At 35.8% G+C, this 15,878-nt stretch overlaps 1 protein-coding gene across 8 annotated transcripts in view; it reads right to left on the bottom strand.

The window, feature by feature from the left end:
• Window positions 1-2,527: 2,527 nt before the first annotated feature.
• The window catches only part of apbb2b (amyloid beta precursor protein binding family B member 2b), a 92,559-nt gene continuing 79,208 nt past the window's right edge, over window positions 2,528-15,878 (bottom strand). For 4 of the 8 annotated variants that reach the window (XM_087237091.1, XM_087237093.1, XM_087237095.1 and 1 more), the window contains 6 exons: window positions 15,583-15,697; window positions 15,265-15,352; window positions 12,733-12,816; window positions 9,181-9,296; window positions 8,886-9,065; window positions 2,528-4,855 (listed from right to left, as the gene is read on the bottom strand). In XM_087237091.1, coding sequence (XP_087093217.1) covers window positions 4,685-4,855; window positions 8,886-9,065; window positions 9,181-9,296; window positions 12,733-12,816; window positions 15,265-15,352; window positions 15,583-15,697 — 754 coding nt within the window. In that variant the 3' untranslated portion in view covers window positions 2,528-4,684. The remainder of the gene's footprint in view (window positions 4,856-8,885; window positions 9,066-9,180; window positions 9,297-12,732; window positions 12,817-15,264; window positions 15,353-15,582; window positions 15,698-15,878) is intronic. The other 4 variants (XM_087237092.1, XM_087237094.1, XM_087237096.1 and 1 more) reach the window with 1 other exon arrangement.

The following is a 15,878-nucleotide window of genomic DNA, read 5'->3' as shown; positions in this document are numbered from 1 at the left end:
AAACACAAAAGAAGATATTTGGAAGAAACATGAAAATCGCTTTTAATGGACTTCCATGGTATTACTTTATCCTACACTGTAAAAAAAAGTTTGACTCAACTTAAAATTGTAGGCAAAATTGAAGGCAACTTGCTACAGAGCTTTTTTTGCCTTAAAATTTTAGGTTGTCAACTTTTTTTTTTTTTTACAGTATACTATAGATGTCAAGTTTACTGATTTTCATCCTTCAAAACATATGTGTGTGTGTGTGTGTTTGTTTGTGTGTGTACCTTTTATTCCTAACGTTGTCTGGACCAAATGTCCCCACAAATATAGCAATACCAGTAAATTTTGAACTTTATAATTTTGGTCCTCATAAATCAGACAAAATGAAGTATATTGAAAATGTGAAAATGCAGATTGTATTCTGTGAGGTTTGTGTTTACGGCTAGAGGGAGAGAATATACAGTGTGTACAGTATAAAATCATTACATCAATGGGAAGCCCCCAAATAGATGTGTGTGAGTTCAACAGAATAAAGAAACCCATAAAGGCTTGGATAAGGTATGTAAGCATCAAGCAAATGGATCAAATGCATTTCCAACTACCTCTAAAAGAGCTCCCAAAATATTTGACACCCCATTTACACTTGTATTCAACATCATCCACTTGTGGTCAGATTGACAAAAAAAATACATCAAGGTGTAAACAAGGCTATTGTGTAAATAATCCATTAATCTCAGGCTTAACCTGTAACACTTGTGTCTGAAATATCCCAATAATCAATTGATAGCGTATTCTATATTGTATTTGTATTCTATATTGTATCTAATATTTGTTTGGGCAGAATGTAAAGGTCCTAAAGGCCTTCCGACTGTAACGTAACCATGGCAGGCAGCGCTGCGCATCAGCAGCTCTGTGTTACTGTACAGTGTGTTTTTGGATTGACATTTGTAGCTTACTTTATTGTCTGAAACAGGGTAAAGAATGTCTAAGCATATGATACATCACAATGAAACCAGTATATACCGATATAAAATAGAATAAATAAAATAAAAAATATCATTTCTGTTCAGTACAGTTTGTCTTCTTAAAATGTCCCAGGACATGCAAGGCAATGTGTCTTTTTTCTCTCTCTCTTTCGAATCTTTCTAGAGCTAAAAGAATGCATAGATAGACACGTACAGTTCACATCTCCTCCCCTAGAGCTAGCTCTCCTATAAAAGACCATAAAATAAATTCATATTCACAATCTCTACCATCATTCGGCCTTCTGCAGTTTTTTTTGTTTTGTTGTCAATTGATTTATCTACAACACGTACATGATTTCGTTTTCTTTTGTTTTTACAATGTGGGCAGCATAAACGGGATCACAAGACATGCCAAGGCAAGTATGACCAAAATAACATGACAGAAAAATAAATCGTGACAAAATAAGAGAATCTGACATTTGAAAAATAAAGCCTTATGATATGACAATTGCTATATATAGATACTTTATGTACACACAAAAGTGACTCGTCGAAACCCTTGTGGAAAAAAGGGCAAGTCTAGGACTACAAGTGGCACGCCAGAGTACAGCAAGACCAAGGTGGCGCGTGGAACGTTTGTGAAGCGCAACCAGGAGATGTAGAGCCACTAATGGCATCCAAACGTGAGGAGTAGATACTGAAACTCAAAAATAGCTCTTCACAGACATCCGAGTTTCTTTCACTAGCAGATTAGTTCCTATTAGTCAGCTATTTTTGGACTTTGAGTCACCGAAGAAGCTCTGAAGGAGCTAAGCACTACACTGGGGTTCGAAGCAGAATTGACACCATTGAACTGTTTGGCTCTAAGCAAAGTTATTTCCGCCTCTTGTGTTTTCGACGTCTGTTCTCCTCTGAGACATTCTCTCTTTCAAAGAAACGAAAGGCAATTTCACTTTGGAAATATAAAAAGCACATTCATACTTTACATCTACAGGTCACGTCCTTCCATGTGTGTTGTTGTTGGTGATATTTTTTACCAAGCCTCCTCATTAACTGATGTTGAAGATATTCATGAAGAAAATATATGGTTTGTTGAGAGCATCGATGACTTTTGATGATAAAATGCAACATTTTATCTTCTTTCTTGGAAAAGTGTAAAGGAACATCACTTCACCTTCTAACTTGTTCATTATGTAGTGGCATTTATTCTCTGCAGTTTGCTAGAAACTTGGTTGCGTTATGGTGTTTTTTGTTGTTGTTGCCTGAAGGTGCGGTCACATATACTGTTGTTCAGCGAATTTTTACAGCCAAGACTTACTGTAATTGCCTATTCCAGGCATCTAAAACTTTCCTTGAGGGTGAAATATAATTAGCATCAACTCTAGATACTACACAATCTGTTTATGAGACATTTAGCAGCTATGCTATGCTACAGAAAATTGACTGAAACACTGAAGCCATTGCACACGAAAAGCTGGGTTTCCATCACTGTGTGTTAATGTGCATTTTGAAGTGTCACATGAGAAAGGAGCATCGCAAAGCCAAATTTCAAATAAATCTCGTATTTTTTTTCTAAAAACATTTTCACAGTCACTTTAGGTGGTCTGGGACTTGTGTGAAACAGGGTTAACGTGAAAAACGAGAGATGGAAACATTTGCCAAATAAATTCTGACGTAGTGAATATTAAATTCACATGACTCCATTATGTTTGCCTTGTTTACTGTTGGTTATGAGGTTACCAGTACTACAGTCGGCCGCTCAAACAACTTGACGGAAATGCACCTAATTCACATTTGGGATTTTATTTATTTTTATTTTTAGTGAACTTTGAAAAGATTTACTTTACATTAGAGTGGAAACCCAGCTATATATGGAAAAGGTTCACTAGCTCATCTAATAACATTAGTAAAAACTGGAGCGAAACCTGAGTGGGGCAAGTTTAATCAGTTATTCTGTCTACAATGGATGCATGTAGACTGTAATAAATGCATGTCTCTCATTCATTCTTTTGACATGTGACACTCTTGTTATAAGGCAATAGGACAGTGGATGTTACAAAAATGTGGCACTCATTAAAAAAAGCTCAACCTTGAAAAAGTTGCACCTTGAGGCCTTCGCTTTATCTCACCGATGCTTTGAAAATGTGTTCTCTTCAACTGTTTTTGCACTATTTAATTTGCCCACAAGGTGTCAACACTGAACCTGTCCAGTGTTTCGCAAATAAAAAAACAAAAGAGATGGAAGATGAACAACAAACTAATTGGTACAAACAATATACGCCATTGTTGCATGTTTAAGCGGATCAAAACATACCGCAACTCGATTTTAAAGCACAAACTTTTTTTGACGCTTTTGGACAGAAATCGCACACAATGGAAAAAAGCCAGGTGACAAACAAACAACATAGGCTCATTCTGAAATTGTAGCCCTATACACGTTTCTGAAGACTGCGATATATGTAGCCGGAGGTACATATGGCTGCATTTCATTTTTTAAATATGGCGGTATGACGCCATTCCTTTTCGCACTTACCAGCTGACTACATTCCTTCCTATGGACAGCTTTCCCACTGTAACAAGTTTGTGCCGTTAGCTTGCCATGTATGTTGGCGGACTTGAGACGCAGAGAGGAGTTGACCACGACGACAGGGTTCGAGTCCAGTGGTAAAAATCAGATGAGGGTCCTCTAGTGAGCTTACGCAAGAACTGCAGTGAATGGCACTCGCGAGAAAGATTCGAGATCTCAAAAAGCGTTCGAAGCAGCTTCTCGTGGATTAGAAAAAACAAAAACTGCAAAAAATCGTACCCGCTGGGACATATTTTGCGATCTCCAGAAATGTATATAGAGGTGTATTTTCATTTATGTATGCAATAATGCATTCTGTTGCAAGCAATTATAATGTTTCAAATCGTCTTTTTGCAAATAAAATAAACACCCACCAATGTGTTCATTCAAAAGTCCAGATGCTCCCTGAACACCTAGTAATGGCTAGTACTGTTATAAATGCTTTCTACATCACTACACTAATGACAGTAGACCTTAGTGCCAACCAATCCAGCCAAAATATTGCTAATGTGACCGCACCTTACATACCATACACTGAGCATTAAACATTCAAAAGGTATCAAACAGGAATATCATAATTTGAATCGAACGCAACGCAACCAAGTTATGAGTTTTATGAAATCCCCATCTCCTATCCATCGAATCTGCTTTTGTGTTCGGCAGGATAATAAAGAGGGAAACAAAAAATAAAACCTTGCTTTTTAGGACACTTTAGGACAGTAGAATCCTTCAGCTCTTCTATACATCCACACTTACATATGATCATGCAGCGATGATGAACTCGATGAAATGAACAAGCAGTCGTATTTGTTCTCATATGCACAAACATTCTTCGAATCAAGTTCTCTCTTTGATCAGGCTTATTCTAGATGAGGTGGTTCTTCTAGGTGGGCAGAGCCTGTTGATTGCTGTCATGCTGGAGAGGCGTGGCTTCCCATGCAAATATATGCATGATTGACATCGGAAGAGAGAGAGAGAGGCTTGTATAGTAGATCTGATGTACTTGTGAGTGTGTGAGTAAAGGGTGTATTTTCTTGGCATCAGCTTTATTTTCTGATTTTTCATCCTTGTGATCCTCTTCATCTCCACCATGTGACCGGACAGGTATGTACAGGACATTCGGATAGTTATAAGCATGCAGAGCGTGACGGTGAGTATGTGTGTCAGATCACTGAGGCAGCTCAGTGACGGGTCTCTTCTGTTTGAGTGTGTCGATGAGAGACAGAACTCCACGTTTGACGCTGGTGGAGACGCGGCGGGTGACTGAATCAGCAGGGGCCGCCTGTGAGCAGGCTTTCTGAGATGGAGGACGCGCCACCAGACACTTCTGATACCTCAACTGCAGACATAAAGGAGAAAAAGAGTCAAAAAGTGAGAGGATGTATGTGTTGAGTATAATAATACAGGCTGGGTTGTAGGGCTGGGCGATTTGGCCTATCAAAATCTCGATTACTTGAACATTTTAACTCTATATTGTACTTTTTATTATACTTTAACTAAACATTATACTTTTAACTCGTATTAATTATAAATAATGAACAATTATTTTATTTTATTTTTTTGCCTTCATAGTTCACTGACAGGTTTTGTACAGTAAATAAGTTCACATATTACCAGTGAGAGATTTTTTAAGGAAGGTTGCATTACTTGATTTTAAAACAATTGATAGAAACACACACTATCTACTGTCTATGATTATTTATTAAACTATTTATTAAACTTCAACATTGAACAACAAATTAATCCAGGCCGTTACTGCTGTCAAACTGACCAATTACAAAGCCTGTGCGACGTGTAGTTTAAATTTTTTTGAGAGGTGTGCGGATAAGCGACCGCACATAGGTTGTGCCGGTCCGGACCATATGCGTGCACTCAACATGGATGTATAGACGAATTACCAACCTACGTCACACATGACATCACAGGGGTTCCCGGTTGCAAAAAGAGACCGCTGGCAATAGTAAACATGTCGTGTTGTGCGGTAGGATGCCAAATTCGGATAGAAAACTTAACATTTACTATACACCACACTGCTTTAATGCCAACTGCAGACGTCTTTAGCTAAAAGGGAGCTGAATGAAGTGACAACCTAATTAAAAATGATGGACTCATGTTAAATCAGGTAAGTTCACGCTATGCTGAATCACACACATTACTCGTTTTTGATTGCAGCAATGATTTCAGCAAAAACATTCAAGCAATGTTAATTAAACTGTGGACACTGAGTACTAAGAATGAAATGTGAAAGTTTAAGTTATTAAGGTAAAGTTGGTTTAATATTCACACATATTCATTCAGTGACAACTTATGACACACTCCCTATATTGTTTACCACGGCACTTTAAATATTCGGTCTGAAATAACCTGCAAGTGTGACTTACAAACAACATTAACACTGTTTATTTGACAGTGAACAATGTTGTACTTTAATAGTCACTGGATGCTAATGGGATTTCTTTATTTAAAGTTTGCAAATAATACTTTTATGAAATTATATTATTAAGGAGAAAGTCTGATGTGCGAATATAAAACCTACTTAACCTTTATGTGTAAGTTCACGTACTCTGTCATGCAGGTGTAGTTTACAGTGAGAATGCAGTAGTTTTGCTCGTCAATGATTGCTAAGGCCTTGTATAACGTTAGCTCCGTCTTTTTTCCTTGTCTTTGGCTAGGCAGAACCTCGGTTTTTAGCACTACATAGTTTTTAATCTTGTCATCATGGAACATTATTTCTTGCACATCTCCACACAGAACAAATTTGCTGGCATCCAAAGACTTGTGGGCCTTTAACTTCTCTCTAGTTAAAACATCGAAGCTTCAATAAGATTGTATATTTGGGGCTGGATGGTTGGCCATTTCGTCACATCCAATAACCATTGGGAGGGTGCTATCCAAATGGACCTGTCAGACAAACGCCACTCACTTTAACGTTAATTTTGCACAATCACTGTGCTTATCACTGGTTGACAAGCTGTTATAATATGCTAAATGCATTATGTAAATAATATATAATATGTAATCAATATACGGTGGCGCAGTGGCGCAGTAGGTAGTGCTGTCGCCTCACAGCAAGAAGGTCGCTGGTTCGAGCCTCGGCTGGGTCAGTTGGCGTTTCTGTGTGGAGTTTGCATGTTCTCCGTGCGTTCGCGTGGGTTTCCTCCGGGTGCTCCGGTTTCCCCTACAGTCCAAATACATGCGCTGTAGGTGAATTGGGTAGGCTAAATTGTCCGTAGTGTATGTGTGTGAATAAGTGTGTATGGATGTTTCCCAGAGATGGATTGCAGCTAAAAGGACATCCGCTGCGTAAAACATATGCTGGAAAAGTTGGCGGTTCATTCCACTTTGGCGACACCAGATTAATAAAGGGACTTAGCCGAAAAGAAAATGAATGAATGAATGTAATCAATACAACTTATTTCTAAGACAACAACAAACTTTGTACCGCATCAGATGTTATTCCCTCGACGTAAATGCTAGCGCTCCCAGGTTTTTTCTGCTACCTTGCTGCGAGTGCATCCTGAATGTTTACAAACATGGTAATTTGTCTTTAAATCAGTCTTAACAAGGCAAGGTCCTGTGACTCCACGTGCGGTAGGAAAAGTAATTGAAAAAAATCTGTCTAGAAAAATTTGATTGATTTTAGGTTATGAATGTTGATTTCGATTACTTTTTGATTAATCGCCCAGCCCTACTGGGTTAGATAACATCTTTTAATGTTGATTTTCGAAAAATTTGGCAGGTTTAGTTGTGGTTTGGACACTACATTTGCATAAGTTGGTAAAAGAAAATGATAGTCAAGGGTGGGGTATCCATTTAATATTTATGAAGAATACTGCAATGCTTTTAATATTATAAAAGTCTTAAATGGGCTTTTTTCTACACATGTATTCCATGTGTACATTTAAACATGAAGCTCTAGAAAAATAAAACAACTGATGATAATTCACAATTTTTTTTCATAATTCATATTAATTTGTTCAGAACTTATAAGGAACAACTACTAAAAAATGTTTTCCATCACAAGAATAAATTTATTAAAATAGAAAAGTTATTTTAAATTGTAAAAATATTTGACTTTTTTACTGTATTTTTCATCATTCTGGTGAATATGAAATTTAATTTAGGGTAGAACCAAAACTAAGTGATAAGCACAGTGGCCTCACAGCAAGAAGCTCACTGGTTCGAGATCCAGCTTGTCCAGAAGGCCTTTCTGTGTAGAGTTTGCATGTTCTGCATATTTTTGCTTGGGGTCTCTGGTTTCCCTCACAGTCCAAAGTTATGCAGTATAGAGTAATTAGATAAAAAATTGGCTCTAGTGTGTAACGGGAGTGTGCGGGTGTTACCCAGCACTGAGGATTGTACTCTCAGTACTGGGTTGTGGCTGGAATGACATCCACTGTGTAAAACATATGCCAGAGTAAATAGCAGTTCATTCTCCCTGATAAAGCAGGGACTAAACTCAAAGAAAGTGAGTAAGTGAGATATCATTTAAGAAACATTTTAAAAAATGACCCTAAACGCGAACAGTTGTGTTTTTCAACAGGCTGTACGATATAGGCTTAACTTTGGTCTTGACATTGTGTTTGAATATACAGTGCTCAGCATAATTGAGTACAAATTATGCTTAATTTGTAAATTGCGAGGTAAGTGGAAAAAGTGAAGAGGGAAGTGAAGAGCGAGGTGGGGAGTCACAGAAGAGTCATGAGGAGGGGGATCGGTAAAATGAGGTGCCAGATCAGATTTCAGAGGTGCCACAACCAGATGTGGCTTGTTCCGGCACAAATTAAGCCCTGAGTACACCCCATTTTGAAAATGAATATTTTCATCCAAGTCTCAGTGAATATAGGTCAAATATTTTGGTGCATTTGAACAGAACAGAATTATTAAACATATATGTTTAGTCAAATAATATTTTAGTCGCCAAACATCTTTAGAAATAGAAAGATAATACATTTAAATTAATGCAAAATTTTAGATAAATTAATAAATCAATATTTTGATAAATACAAACTACAAAATTTCAACAAATTTTTACACATTTTTTTGTTTCTCTTGAATTTTGTTCCTTTTAAAATTGTATTTAATATTTTTCTTTTACATATAAATTTGGGTGTACTAATTTCAGACTGTTGTTATAATTTCATTTGTTAGATAAGCTCCAGATTTGACAACGGTACTGACTAATTTAATGTATATGCCTATATATAGTATTTTAAAGCTTCCTATAGAAAAAGTAATGTAAATAGAAGATTTGTGAGGGGTACACTTATATATGCTAAGCACTGTATAGCCCTAATTTATTGGTCCTTTACATTGCGTGTTTGTGACACATTTGACATTTGATGCAGTGCAAAACTATTAGAACTCACCATGCACGCTGCCTGGACAGCCTCTGACACATTGCCAGCATTGGGATCACACCAAAACACATGGCACTCAAAGTGTTGGTTCCCAGAGTCCATGATGAACGCAAAAGAATGCACATCCTTTCCTACTCCCATGAATGACAGGAAACGCACACGACACTCCACTAGGACCTCGTCTTCCTCCTAATGACAACAAGAATCATGCATGAGTTAACATTTCACATATAATATACACAATAAATTCACAAAAACTAGTAAAATGTCTTTGGGATGAACAGGTGAAGAGAGCTGAAATTGCCTTTTCTTTGATGACTGTGACTGTCGCATCAGCTACATTCAACAGCACAGGGATCCAGTCATCTCGGATTGATGATGTTACCAAAGTGTCTATTGCGCCATTGAGAATGTCCATGCCTAGAAAACAGAAACATCTACCTTTGAAACAGGAAAAAGTTTGTGAACCTGAAATTCCACAATAATCAGACATGAAATTGTAACTTATTTTTAACTAAATTGCAACAATAGGCAAACCGATTAGCAACAAAGTGAATACATGGGATGTGAGGCATGTATTAATGTATATTTGGTGCTATTACTAGTAGTAAAAGGATTTGTAAGAAGCATTTTTGTTTGAATTTATTTACAAAAAATAACATTAATTGCTTGAATTTCTTAAAAAATAGACCAAATGTGAGGCTTCATTCTTTATTAAAGGAAATAAAGCACAAATATATAAAGTATCACATTTTAACCATGCATCTACTAACCAAGCGGAGACTCAAAGGTATTTTGTGGTATTTAAAAATTATTATTTACTCATTAGAATGAAGATAACTAAACCCAGATGTTTTAAATCAAGTTCTGCACATGAAGTGGCTAAAACAACACTATATTTGTTTAATTCAAATATGTGCTGAACCTAAAAACCCATACTGAAAATGTTTAGTACAATCACACATACCAATAATAAATGATAATAATAAATATAATATAATATAATAAATATATGTAATTGTTGGCACCTTTTAATGCACTCAAGGTGAACTTAGAACAAACCAAAGAGTAACATTTTAAACAATAACTCATAAATGTTAAATAATAAATAATAATTATAACAAACACAAATCAGGAATCATTTGTGTAATATTAAATTATTTTCATTAGCAGTGCCATAGAATTATTGTGAAAACTAATACCACATCTTATAAAAAATGAAACCAAGAGGGTTAAGTATATAATAAAAGTAAAGGTCCCAACAATGATCTTTGTGTAACACAAGAAGTACATGATCTGAACCAAATAAACAAACAGTATTGGTAATTCTGACAGAAATCAGCCTATCTGCTATCTGAGATGGTGTTAATGCGATGCTGAGATCATATACATTATGACTGAAGTTAGTAAGCCAATGTCCACTGCAGTGATTTTGACAAGATGAGGCTTAGCAGTATGGCAAAGATGATTTAAAATACTCAAACAATTCATTGTCAAATAAATGACGATGAATCTAGGCTGCAACACATTTTTCCAAATTTTTAGAAACCTATGGTAAAACGGCACAATGATATATTAAGTATGGTAGAAATTATTTCATTAAACGTTTTCCAGAGTGGGGAGTTCTCCAATCTAGAGTCTAATCAGAGCCATGATGTCCTATAAAACAACACTGAATCCACTTAACAAAAGACATCTCATAAGATCTAAGGACAGGACGGAGTAATGTAATTTTACCACAAAATGTCTATAATGATTTACTTTCACTTTCATTTATTTTCATTTCCACTGTTAGAAGTACCAAACTAGTTAACCATACTGTACCACTTTTTTGGCACTCTTTCATGAGGGACAGAGCACAGCGGTATTGTGCTTAAAGGATGGAGCTAGACTTGCTACTGAAGGCTATTGGTTTACAAAGTCACTTGTGCATACAACAAGCCAAGAGAACAACCACACAGGAAGCATTATTTTTAAGGGTGTATTCACACTAGGTACTGTTGTCTTGAAACGTCCCAAGGTGCGATTGTCCCCCTCCTCTCTTGACCTGCACTCACATTGAATTTTTGCCTTCTGAGCCCAAGCACGTTACATCATCGATGATGTGACTGTTCAGTTTAACAGAAGAGAAGCACTCTTGCTTCGTACAATGGAGATTGCTTTAGTTATATTGTTTTTTATTATTTTAAGTCATTTGATATCCAGTGACACATAGTCAAATCTTTTGCTGAACAGACATTTGATGCTCATAAATGTTCATGAAAGTCATCGTAGGGTTATCGATGGATTAATAAATCCATCTGAAACAGTGCTTTAAAAGTGATGTTGCGTTATCAGTTTCAGGCTCAGGCACGCTTTACAGTCACACTACAAGCATACCACACCAAAGCCCAACCCAACTGTGCTCTGCCACATCTCTTTCAATCGGGCCAGGGCCGACCAACTGAACTGCGCCTGGGCCCAATTCGGAGCACTTACACTTATCAAATGAACCTGGGAAATGAGGGTCAAACATGTTTGAGCATGGTACGTATAGCCTAGTGTGAGTACACCCTAAATACACAGCCGAAACATGACGCCACAATAAATATAATGAGGGTGCACACCAATGAACCATGGTCAAACAAAACTTGCCTTTTCTTTTGACAAACACAATCGAAAATAGGATTTGTGTCCTCCATTCTTGTTTAAATGGCTGTTCGCATGTTGTGTCTAAACCATAGACTGTATAAAAAGTCTTAATGTGTGTAAAGCACCTGAGACACTTCTTCCTCTATAATGAATTTTAGCTAGCAAAAGACACAATATGTTGGCCAATTCACATGGGATAAGACATCTCAGTTAAAACAAACAGAAAACAATTGAAGGAGTATCTCTCTGTTGTCGCATGCACACAAGTTATGTATTATGAACATATTATAAACAGTTACTGTAAGTACTGTAAGTTACTATTAAAATCTCTAACAATTTATTAATTAAATTATTTACATTCTGATTGAATGTTGCTAGCAGCCGTTTACCTACAGCTAACTGAACTGTTTATTTCTAAGGGTTGTTGACCTTATGTTATGTGGAAAATGTTTCAACAGTCTTTTCTTAAAATCTAGAGCTCAACTGAATGCTTCAAGTGACTCCATACTTGAAAAAACCTAAAGTAAACTCCTTATATAGAGAGAATGAATGGTCTATCAGATGAGACAAGCATTCAAGGTCATTATTCTTTTTTTTTTTTTTTTTACAAAAAGTAGAAGCTGCAAAAGTTGCAGTTAACTTTGCTCTCATTGTCTGTAATGATTACTGAGATAACACTTTCGGGCAACAATAAAATCACTCAGGAGCTGTGGTAATAACCACTTTACCTCACCTCTCTATCTACAACTAATCCCATTCAAAAACAGCTTAAGATGAAGAACTGTTCCTGACTTGCATGAAGATGGAAAGAACTACAGAAGAAGAACTGTTATGCATATTTGACATTTCTAAATTATTAGACATTAGTGCACTGTAAAACTTCTTGTAACAGCAGTTTTGTATAGGTGATTTAGTGGAAGGTCAGCCAGCTATTAAAATATTTTTTAATAAAGACATGACAACGAATGTTTGTTTCCTAGTTTCAGCAGGCTGTGTTTGTCTTGTAAACAATCAGATAAAAATGTATGACCAATTTATTGCTTCATTTACTGATGTAAGAAAGATGCAAGAAATCAAACCTATGACTGAGCTGCCTGATACTGTTTTGTTAAGTCTGACCTAGAGGAATTGTTGTTATAAAGAAAAGCAGCATGAAGGTGTTAAAAAGAGAGAGTGAGCATGAAAGCTGTAAGTGCAAGACTATGAAGTAAGTGTATCTGCTCACCTATAGGTCTGGCAACTGGCATCATGCCAACATATAACACCTGGAACTTCTGCACCAGTTCAGTCTTTGGTGTGGGAAACTCTGCTGAGAATAAAACACAACATACACATTAATACACACTGGTTTCTCAAGACAAAAAAGCATACACAACTGCACAAGGTCTGGAATAATTGAGATGATAATATAATTGTATTCATTTAGAATAATTAAGGTTGCATTTATTTGATCTAAAATAAATAAAAAATGTAAATAATGGCCAAATCACAATTCTACCCTTTAGCCCTTTTCCCTTACCCTGTCTCAATTCTCTTTAGCTTGAAGGTGTGGCTGCACAAATTAGTATTTTCAAATTAGTATTTTTTGTCATGATTATGAATTTTTACAACAAACATATTTTTAAAACATTCATAACGGCGTTCATGTTTGAGCATCATGCTAAAAAAACTATAAAAAACAATAAATTTAGCTATCTATAATCCATAATAATAACTCTTGTATAGTAGTCCCACAACATACTTTCACATCTGACACTCAAATAACCTGTCAGAAAAGTCTAGTGGTTTGCGAATGATCTTTTTACAGTGTCTAGTATAATGTTGATGTTGAGTTTGTCTGTTTAGATGAATATGGCCCCGGTGTAAATGCACAGTACATTTATAAGTTTATTGCCACATTATATCATTATAATAATATGATGTCACTGCCTTCAGTGATTTCCTGAAGACAAATACCAAAAAAATATTGCAAATGTTGGAATAACTACAGCAGTTGGCATCGTCAACCTCGTATGAAACAAGAGATTGCAATGACATATGATGACGTATGGAGGTGTTGTAGTGCTGTGCCATTTCTTAGGGGTCGAAGCCCTTTCCCTTCACATTTTGTCTCAAGGGCCAAGGGGAAGGTGTAGAAGTAAAAAAAAAAGTTAAATTTGAATTGGGCCAACATTTTTGTAGTTGAGAGGAAAATTAAATTGTAATTTATTCCTAGGATGGCAAAGATATATTTCAGCAGCCATTGCTCCAGTCTTTGAATATTTTCATTTGCTGTCAGCTACTAATAATGGCTTACAGTTGAAGTCAGAATTATAAAACTCCCTGAATTATCATCCCCCCTGTTTATTTTTCCCCCAATTTCTGTTTAATAGAGAAAAAGATTTTTTCAACACATTTCTAATCATAATAGTTTTAATAACTCATTTCTAATAACTGATTTATTTCATCTTTGCCATGAAAACAGTACATAATTTACTAGATATTTTTCAAGACACTTCTATACAGCTTAAAGTGACATTTAAAGGCTTAACTAGGTTAATTAGGTTAACTAGGCAAGTCAGGGTAATTAGGCAAGTCATTGTATATTATTCTGTAGACTATCAAAAATTACCTTAAAGGGGCTAATAATTTTGAACTTAAAATGTTTCTTAAAAAATTAAAAATGCTTTTATTCTAGCCGAAATAAAGCAAATAAGACTTTCTCCAGAAGAAAAAATATTATCAGACATACTGTGAAAATGTCCTTGCTCTGTTAAACATCATTTGGGAAATAATTAAATTAAAATAATTTAAATAATTAAAAGAGGGGCTAATAATTCTGACTTTAACTGTATACTATTATCAATGGTTAAAATGTTTTTCAGAAACTATTTTGTGGAAAATGCTTTTTAGAGTATACTTTGGTTTATAGAATGCCTAAAACTGTATATTATAACCATAAATATTTTACCCCAATTTTTTATGAGCAATGTTAGTTTTTATAAAGAATGGTGTGATGAAGACTTTTCATACTTTAATCAACAAAAAAATGCTTTATTACATTACATTCTTTACTGTCTTATTGCTATATATATATTTACAGTATTTCATTTAACACTGTTTTCTTCTGGGGGAAGTGTCTTTTATTGTTTGGTTGGATTAAAGACACATTTTATGGTCAATATTATCGGCCCTTTAAGCCCTTTTATTTATTTAATTGTATTGACCTTATTCTAAAATGCGGAAGTGCGCCTGTTTTCGCGATTGTCTTAGAACTTCCGATTCAGTCGCCTATGGGAGAAATTACTAGGAATAATAAACGGCAGAAAACGGTCAAACTACTTGCTTTGCAAACAAATGTTTGCATGACTGTACAGACCAAGTAGAATAATATAATAAGAAAATATCAAATTGCAACATCAAGCAGCATAATGAGCAGTTTTTAACGTCAAAAAATGAATGGAAGTGAATGAGACCAGAAGTCTCAAGCCAAAAAGATTCAAATGGCAGCGCCCATTCGTCGGCGAAGAATAAGGTGAATATAGTGCAAACCACTGTTATCCAATAGCTATATAATACAACTACTCTAAAACTTGCTAATAAACTTCTCTAAGTTAAACAGCACTTCGTTTTTAAAAGAACTGAATTTCAAAGAAGGGCTAATAATTCTGACGTCAACTCTATATAACCTTGCTGAGCATAAGAGACTTATTTCAGAAACATTAAGAATCCAATTACTGCAAATTTGTAACTGTTAGTGTATTAGATTTTGTGTTACCTTGTAATGGGACGTCGAGGCCAGCATGTGTTCTGTCCTGTAGGGATCCTCCAGCCATAGCTTTGGCATTCTTGCGCTCTGCCATGATCTATTACACAGAAATCGAACTCATTAGATTCTCTGCTCTAAATCAGCAGCCTTAACAGAATGTGAACCTTATTTCTCGCTTCTCAGCTGTACTCTTTCCCCTTCACACAGACCTGAGACTATGAGTAGCTTTCACTTTAATCTAATGTAACTTTTTCATTAATCCGCTTAGAATAGGCCATTGAGGATAATTCTGTGTTGGATGTTGTTTGTTTAGCATGTAAATCTTACCCTAGAGCAGATTTCGTGCAGACTGGTGGCGATGGCTTTGGCAGGGGTGTCACAGCGGAAAACATGACATTTTAATATCCGGGTGTCCTTATCTCGTGCCACGTATGCAAAATCCCTGTTTGCACACAATTAAAATGAGACAAGATTAAACATGAAGTAAACAGCTGTTTAAAGTAAAGCCCAAACTCATTTGAAGGGATAGTTCACAGAAAATGGAAAATTGGGTCATCATTTACTTACCCGTAATTTGTAACAAACCTGTTTGAGTTTCTAATGAACACAATAAAAGATATTCT

Source organism: Danio rerio, chromosome 1 (assembly GCF_052040795.2).
Source record: "Danio rerio strain M-AB ecotype USA chromosome 1, GRCz13ab, whole genome shotgun sequence".
In the NCBI taxonomy this organism is placed as follows: domain Eukaryota; kingdom Metazoa; phylum Chordata; class Actinopteri; order Cypriniformes; family Danionidae; genus Danio; species Danio rerio.
The sequence above is the reverse complement of the archived record's forward strand: the minus strand, read 5'-3'. Positions and strand labels throughout refer to the sequence as shown.